Genomic DNA, 9,123 nt, shown 5'->3' with positions numbered 1-9,123 from the left:
TAACCTCTGGACTGGGGCAGATGAAAGAGATACCATATGACATTTGGGGTGGGAAGTCAATGGCTGACTCCTTCAGTTTATTAAAGTAAACACTAACCTCAGATTTGTAATTGAAAGGACTGACTGATCTGGATCCGGTAGGTAGCTGTTGCAGGGAATCACATCACAGCTGTGATGTCACGCCCCAGTTATGAGCTGCGTCTCTGGGGGGTTGAAAAAAAGACACACAAGCCAAATTGAAGCAGGAGATATGAGTCTGGAGACCTATCAACAGATGATATGAAATCAGAGGAGACTTGTAATCACATCTTCCCGTGCTGTCTGTTTATAACACGTGTGCTTGTTTCTGCCTTCTGCGAAATGTAGATTGATTTTGTGTGACAAGGAAAGGGGGTTTCTTTCTTTACCCCCATTAGATTAAAAAAATAAAATTGATTCTCTCACTCATTTGCATTGACATGTATCCCTTGTGGTCTTGTTGTCTAGACGGCAGACTCACTCACCCGCATGTTTCACCGAGAACCATCAGCAGAAAGATGACATATTTGAAACATTGCAGGGAAACCCACTGATGTCTGGAATTATACAAGATAAAAACATATTTGTCCTGTATTTCTTTCACTAAAACCAACCAAACCTCTGCAGGACACAGGTCGAATCCCACATTCGTGCAATCGAAGAGATAAACAGTGGTAGATTTCCCCCGATGGCTTCTCTTCTCTGCCACCATTTCCCAGATCTTTATTGAGGATCTAATAACGTCTGAGAGAAGTGAAACTCATAATTATCTCCCATAGAAGTTGTATACTTTGTGAGAATGAAAATATTATTCCCTGGCCAGGTGAAGGACGAGGGGACATTGTGGACAGCAATAAACAGACTAAGAATATAATTATTATGTATGAAAGGTATAGGCGCCGTGTCAGCAAAGTCATTCAATTAAAAAAGGGGGATGAGCGCTTCTGTATTCCTTCACTAGTCGACAATTTTGAGGTAACTTCCAGCAAGCTACAACAGTGAGGTCTGACACATATAAATCAGATTTAATATATATTAATTAATTAAAATCCAACACCACAACGCATAATAGAGTGAACTGCACAATACTGATGTATCATGCATACTTCAATGAATGACTGATAATGGAGTATTTTTACATTGCATTATTGTTTCTTTTAACTCTAAGAATCAGGGTTTACTTCATCAGCTCATTAGAGAGACTCAACGCAAACGCAACAGAAGATTGGTTTGTGTTTTAACAAAATAATTGAAAACAGCATCAAGACAAATCCTGGGACCACTTCACTGAAATACTTTTCCAAAGGTGTTAATGCAATGTTCACTACATTGCACACATCTCCCTCTCGGGGGGTCACGCTGGTGCACGCGCTCTCCCTCATCAGGTGGGAGGAGCGTGTTGCTGCGGGACGCCGCGCGATGCGGCAGTCCTCTCAAAACCTGCCGCTCCGACCAGCCGGACCCCTCCGAGCACCTGTAGGGTCACTTTACGCAGCGCCACGCTGCAGGATTTACAGAGTCAAATCAGTCAATTATGACCGAAGCCACTCGGAAACGGAGCCCCGCTGCGACATAGGTGAGGCGACGACGCGGATGCCACGTGATTCTTTAAGTTGAGAAAGGTTTTCGAGGTGTAAATGTTCGTTTTCAAATGAAAGGGCTCTTCTCTTTTTGTCTTCTTCTGCTTGTGCGTTATGCCATTTGGGAGAAGACGCATATTGTCCAGGTGCGTCAATTAGTCCATTATTCTCGAAGAAAAAGATAACAGAACATTTTTTACAAAATTATTTCTTAACAATGGGATTTCTCACATTACCTACGTTTTAAAGAGATTTCCTAATGGGTTACTCCACACGATCTTCATTAAATGTGCCATCTTCCCCGGATTCTTGATTGGAGGTGTCTTTCCTTTTCTTAAAATGAACTTTTGAGTAACGCTATTTAATATACAAGACATCGCTCCTTCACACAAAGAGAGCTTTTTTTTGCAACTTCCTCCTTCATATTTTTGCAGGGGGAAAGAAGGATCTTGCTGGATATAACGATGCATCTCACATCCATGGTCGTAATTTTGGTCGTGACGGGAATCGCCAAAGGTACTTTAACATTTTAATCATTCCACTAAGACAGCTGTCAGAGACGCACATTGGAGACGCAAAAAAAAAACCTCTCTTTCTTAAACGATTTACTCGATTTACTATACGAAAGTATAACGGGTGAATATTGTGTTGCTGCGAATGTATAATTGCTTATTGTTTTTTTGTTTTGTTAATGCAATCAGCTGTTGTTGTTGTTCTCTCCCTTTCAAAAGGTTGGGAATGCAGCGCAGGGTGCAACACAATAAATGGTTTCTGTGAGAAGCCAGGGAAGTGCAGGTACTAATATGACTCCATGATTGTGTAAATAAAAGCTTCTACCCGGACCAACGACCTTATTTCCACAAAGCCTGGATCTGTGAATGTCCCTTAAAAACATGCAATTTGAATCCGGTAAACTGGATCCCTTGTTTTTTTCCCTCTAGATTTGTTTGTTGCTCCTGTTGTGTTAAACCATCTGCAAAATCAGCTCTTTGAAGTGTAAAAAGCATCATTATCCAAACAGGGCTCAAACGCTTCAGGTTTAAAAGCATGATAAGTTTAAAATGTTATTATGGCAAACGCTGCGGTATTTACTCTTGAGCAAAAAGATGAATATGTCTCTGTTATATTTTGTGGGTATTTTAAGCTTTATTGTGTACAGCAAATAACACAAACACTACTCTAATCCGTCATCTCACTGAACACCAGGCAGACAATATCGGGATAAGAGCGGGACTGCAAAGCTGTGGGGCTGGTTTATTTATAGTTCAGGGCTGTTCTCCTCATTCCTCCTTCAGGTGCAAACCGGGATGGCAAGGATTTAATTGTGACCAGTGCGTGCCCTTCCCAGGCTGTCTGCACGGCGCCTGTGAGAAAGCATGGCAATGTGTCTGCGAGGACGGTTGGGCGGGCAGCCTGTGTGACCGAGGTGAGTCTCATTAAGCTCGCCTTTCTGACAAACCAAAGGTCAGGGCGGGTTACGAAGCCCCGGCGACACGTCGGATGCCATTGAATGAATAGTTCAGAGGGTTTTTTAGACAGACACAACTAGAAGAAATCTGTCTGAAAGGATGGGGAAAGCTGAAGGCACGACATGACGCACGTATTTGTAAGACTCATAATTTTGGAAATTCCAAAAATGTATCTCCCCTTAGCGACTCCTGAATCAGGCCCATCCATTATTGTTCCTATAGTACGTACAATGCACATTTTCACATAATAATGACCTCAAGCAATAGGTAGAGTTCGACAGATTGATCGGCGCCGATGGGACGTTTTATAAGTCAAGTGGTTGGTGGAACTGGGCTCTGATGATGTTGAAAACTCCCGAGAACAATTACTATTATTAGAACAACTACTCTAACTACGCACAACATCATTTGATACACATTTTAAAATGCTCACTACATTAGAGATGATTTGACATATTCTTTTAACAAAGCCCCGGAAGTGCCATTCAGGGTCAATCAATGTAGGCTAATCCCCTTCAGACCTGAGGAATAGCTGGGCAGCCAAGCTTACAGTCCAATTAGTTTGCCTTTTCCTTCTCCAAATCATTATTATTATATTGATCTTTTAAAAATCCACTGTCGGGAGACCCGTTATGAGAAACAAAGGGAGAAAAAATTAAAATAAGTATTTCTTCTTTGGCTTAAGCACACACAGTAAATCTCTTATTCTGTTTGAGCACACGAGCTGCTGGTCTGGGGAACGTTGTCGATCTGTGTTCTCACTTTTGTTCTTGGTGACAAGATGCTGCAGTTGGGAGTTGTGTAAGTGGAAACAGCGAAGAGGGGAGAAAGCAGGCGGATAGACAGAAAGTGAAAGAGATCACACGATATCTAAAAACAGCATGCTTGTTTTGTCTTTTTGAAACAACAGATACCCGACTTTGCTCATCCAGGCCTTGTGCTGGCAATGCCACCTGCATAGAGACGGGGGAGGGGGGATACCTGTGCATCTGTCCCCATGGCTACGCTGGGGAAAATTGCATACTGAAGAGAGAATTGTGTCTCACAAAAAGGTATACGCTTATTTTTCGAGGTTCTATTTTGATAAAGGAATACTCCAGTGACTTACAGCGTTCTCTGCATTCATCACTTTTCACACTGCAGTGTCCATCGTCTCTCCTCACAAAGAGGCTGCGGTATTTAGTATTTTAGCTCCTAATAAGTGGAAAACATTGACTGATCTTATTTTTCTTACTTCACAAAACTGAAGCCAGTTCATTTGTTGTAAAAGGCAATTTGGCTGTTGAACATTTATCATTGCCATTTTTTGCAATTTTTCTGACTTTTCCTAATGGGAATGGAGACTCCACTTGCCCTGGCTCATTATAGGCACAAAGTGGACTTACTCTCAGGGCAGAGACTCTGGTTTGTAGATCTACGACCCCGCATTAAGGATTGAGAACATGGTTTTGAAAACCAGCTACAAAAGAATCTTAACTCGGTTGCTTAAAATAGCATCATTCTGATTCATTTGGAGTTCATTTAAAAGATTCATGACACATTCACTCCCTGTTAACCATGTTGAGGGCAGGCCTTAGTCAGCAAATGCAAAATGCTGCATGCAGTATTGTGACTGTGCTCATATAGCAACGCAAACAGCTTTCCCAGAGGCATTACTTGTCAAGGATTGTAGGAGTCATTCCGTAGCTTCCACTACAAAATGTAGAAAAGAATAAGAAAATACTGCCTTGGTATGTGTCCGTATCTCACAATGCACTGCTCCAAGGCCCATTGTTTAATGATATATTTGGTCACTCCGTGCATAACCATTTCTATTTACAAGGAATTTTCATTCGGTTGGTGCTAGTACAAACAGCATGTGTCTTCTGCTACTGTAAGAAGACACTGGAGATGTTGCACAGTGGTACCAAGGTGTTAGGAGGTAATATAGCATCCTTTTATGTATCTTCAAGCAATACCAGAATTGACACACACACATGAATTGTGAACTGGATCATTTGTACAGATCCCTAAAAAGTCATTTTTTGTAAAAAATAGCCCTACATCTTATTGTTCCGTCAAGGCAAAGCCCTCAGAACAAAATGAGCTCTAGAAATTGCTTGCTTTATAGACGGTCTCGATCCGTTCTCCTCCTGTCCATGAGATTCACAGGAAAGATTCTCCAGGGATGCAGCCAGCTTACACAGCCCTCCAGACGATGAGCCCCACCATGTTTGCTCTCTGTGAGGCCGCCTTGTAATCGATTTAAATTACACATCTGAAAGTCAATAGTCTAATAGTCCACCATGGCTTAGTGTTGGTGGAGGAAAACTCTCTCCCTCACATCAAAGATGTGTCTTATACTACTTTTCAAATGTGAATGTGATAATTGGAGATTTATTGCATTCCAGGGGAATTCATCTCCATTAAATACCTGTAATGTTCATCATCCCCAGAGATCTAAGTACCTATTATTCATTTGATTCATTCATTCGATGTTATGTGCCTGTTGTCTTGTTACAGAAGCAAAATGTATTGCTTTTTTCCATGTTTTTTTAATAGTGTACTTTCATTAACATCAATTTGTGGAGCAATGCAGAATTGATCAGAAATGCTGCACATGTGGGCAACTTTATTGCAGACTCCTTTTACGTATTGTAAAAGGTAAAGATGTTTTTTTGCAGAAACTGCTTCACACTGTGTTTCAATAGGTCAAATGACTAAAATCATAATATTATGTATTAAAATATATCATAATATAGCAATTGATTATTGCTCATTTATTATTATTGTAATAAAGGTGCAAACCAACTTTAAACTTAATATTCCTGGGGTAGTTTTTCAGTCAAAATGTGCTATTTAATTACATAGGTCTGGGTCTTTGGGGGCATTTTTCAAAAATGTTATAGCACAAAAGAGTAATCAATTAATCCATAAAATATTGTCCCAATCATTTAAAAATGACACACGCTGCAGTATTATGTGAATTGAAAGCTTGCAAAAGCTGCAGCAATGCTAAATTCTATTAAACAAATATGCGTATCTCAATGCAATTACACTGTCATGTATTATATTGTTAGACAATTGTGACAAAACCTCTATCTCGCTTGCATGCACACGTCATAAACATATCAACAGTGTTTGTGCAGATCAAATATTACTATTTTAAATGACTCTCACTTCCAGCTGAGGGGAGACGAGAAAATTGTTCTGCTTTTGATCTGGTGTCAAAAATGCAGCCCTGTCTGCCTAAAAGAGGTCACATAAACAGGTCGATTTCAATTCATTAATATAGATAATACAAAATCAAATGACCACAAGGCCCCACTGAGGAACCCCCTCAAATTATCTAGAAATATAGGTCTAGATGGGTGCTCTGTAAACACAGGATAAAATATCCTGCATTGTTGTTTTAACATCCTTTGCCCTGCCTTATGTTTACACGGGTTCCCTCTGTCCTCCAGCTCTCCTTGTCAGAACGGAGGCACATGCACGGTTGCCGACGGCCCGGCAGGTTACTCTTCCTGCTCATGTCCCCCCGGATCGTCTGGAGAATTCTGTGAGATCAGCGTTGACAGCTGCCAGCCAAACCCCTGCCTCAACGGTGGCAACTGCACGAGCCACGGCCCGGCCTTCACGTGCGCCTGTCCGCTCGGCTTCGCCGGTTTCACCTGTAATGACACCAGCCACTCGCCGTGCACCTCCAGGCCCTGTGCCAACAGGGGAATGTGTGTCGCTCAGCCTGACGGAACCTTCCGCTGCATTTGCCAGAAGTGGTTCGCGGGCCCCACCTGCTCCCTGCAGCACAGGCCGAAGGCCAGGCCCAAGCCGGGGCCCGGCGCCAAGCCCGTGGACCACCGAGTGTTCGCGCTGACCCCGCAACACTATTCCCTCCCGGCTCACACCTTCCACAAGCTCCTCAGGCCGCCCGAGAGGGACCTGCTCAAGATCACCCTGAAGGAGGCCGCCCACCCCCCGGGCGTCCTCGACACCCACGGCCAACTCATCTGCTTCGGCATGCTGGCCCTGCTCACCTGCATGGTGATCCTGGGCACCGCGGGCATCGTGTTCTTTGGCCGCTGTGAGGCGTGGCTGGCCAACGCCAAGTACAGCCAGCTCGTTCGTCAGCAGAGGGAGCACCTGCTGAGGGAGGCCGGCGGCACGGGCCACGAGGAGCAGGGCCACTCGGTGAACGTCATCCTGCCGGAGAAGATTAGACTCACCAGCTTTGGGAGACACTACACCTCCATCTGATTTAATCACCACTGCCTCTTCCGCAGAACAAACGTGGTGCAAATGTCCCAAAGAACAGACCACGACTGTTGTACAGTTGTGTTAATAAAGTGAGAGAGTGATTAGTAGGCTACACTGGAGTATAATGGAATGTATAATCGCATTGATAAACCATATACTTTTAATATCGTAATGTTGATGAATACCTATTAAAAACTTGTGAACTCATACAAGATGTTACCTACTGTATGCCTGGTAGAAAGATGCCATCGTGGTGTATTTTTAATTTCATTGTCGTGATTTAACTGCTTTGTAACGTGTTAATTCATGTAACTGATTTCTCTATTTGTTAAAGGTGCATTTTAAGAGATATGGAGCTTTTCAATTGTCTCTCTTGGCTCCCATCATGACAATAGTGGTGCTAACAATACAAAAAACTAACAAAAGAACTGCATAAAAATTGATGAGCGAGCTGACAATGTTTGGCTGAGGGGGAAGCGCAGATATGGTGCAGTGCTTTCCTCCGCAAGCCTCTGCTTGAGTTAACCATTTCACATGCACTTGAAGCACACGGGCCTGGCGTGGCTATATGTCGAGAAAGCCTTCAGAAGCTAAGATTAAAGCACACTTGGAGGCTAAATTACTATTTTCTCTGCTCAGGTAAGCATTATTCCACAATATTTTCACAAAAAAATGCTCTGTATCTTATCAATTTTAACTTTAACTAATTGTTTTCAGATTTCATAACCTTGACTCAAACTATATATAAATATATATACAGAAATATCTCAAATGTATTGTTTTCACCACTTTAGTCAACCATACCCGTTGTCTGTGACCACTTGAAACACTAATGTCTTATTTCATAGTAAATGGAATATCTTAAAACAATTCGTGAAGAGACAATAATTTTGAGATCAACAAAAAATAAGTACATTTTCTCTCCTTGCAGCGAAATGGGAATTTACCATTTCATTTATTAGATATATGCCATCTCAGCAGTGGTAAATTAACACCCTGCATATCATAACTGATGTTAAGGTAATTTTACAGTATGTACCTGGAGGCATTCTCTTGAACACCATCAAATTTTCTCCCTCTGCAAATGATGTACTTGATGAATGGCATTAAATATATTTTCATAGAGGTTAAGACAGCTTATTTCATAGTTAATCTGCATCCGCATGCGGGTATTTGTATGGATGACATGAATCTTCACCTGTACCACCGTCACAAACTCATTTACAGTGTCTCAGCTTTGCTATTATTGTTGGAATTACATGTCATACAGGATTTATCTACCAGCCCATTTATAATGCAACATCTGTCACCTTTGTTGTTGGTTTGTCTCATCATGTATGACGTGATGAGACATCTACTTATGACTGAGGGGAGAAGCGCTTCCATCAATTCATGGCAAACAAGAAAAATATATTATATGTCGACCAGTGAAGATAAAGTGGGAAGCATATTTAATGCAAAATATTCAAATGAACTACTGCTGACATGAGGATTACAGTGATTTTATAGTAGGATATTGTTTTCTGATTTGTCTCACAATGATTGACCCAAATTCAGCCCCCATTCATCCTTTGAGGGGATGATAATCTGGTTAAATGTGAGGTGTGGTTATCCTGTGCTTTTCTCATAACAAAGGCTTTCAGTTTGTGAATTGCATTGTGCAGTCGTAATATATGAATGATTTTAAATGTGTCATTTCTACAAGGGGCATTTGCTGTAACAGTGCAATACTTATCAATATTTACTCCAGTCTGAGATTACTTGCTGTTGGGTTTTAGATCTGTTCATTGTTTTTAATAAATATGGTATATGTAAAATCCCCA

The 9,123-nt window shown here is 41.6% G+C and overlaps 1 protein-coding gene across 5 annotated transcripts; it reads left to right on the top strand.

Moving 5' to 3' along the window:
* Nucleotides 1-1,389: 1,389 nt before the first annotated feature.
* Nucleotides 1,390-9,123, top strand: LOC119227980 (protein delta homolog 1). Of its 5 annotated transcripts, none has more exons than XM_037487217.2 (7): nt 1,390-1,594; nt 1,730-1,744; nt 2,033-2,114; nt 2,330-2,393; nt 2,894-3,024; nt 3,978-4,119; nt 6,511-9,123. In XM_037487217.2, exons 3-7 carry the CDS (start codon nt 2,063-2,065, stop codon nt 7,298-7,300), a joined length of 1,179 nt encoding a protein of 392 aa, XP_037343114.2. In that variant the 5' UTR covers nt 1,390-1,594; nt 1,730-1,744; nt 2,033-2,062; the 3' UTR covers nt 7,301-9,123. The 5 variants fall into 5 exon arrangements, with proteins under 5 accessions (XP_037343114.2, XP_037343111.2, XP_037343113.2 ...); XM_037487214.2 differs by having other exon boundaries at nt 1,730-1,917; XM_037487216.2 differs by lacking the exon at nt 1,730-1,744.

Source organism: Pungitius pungitius, chromosome 14 (genome assembly GCF_949316345.1).
Source record: "Pungitius pungitius chromosome 14, fPunPun2.1, whole genome shotgun sequence".
Taxonomy (NCBI): Eukaryota; Metazoa; Chordata; class Actinopteri; order Perciformes; family Gasterosteidae; genus Pungitius; species Pungitius pungitius.
This window is presented reverse-complemented; position numbering and strand designations above follow the sequence as displayed.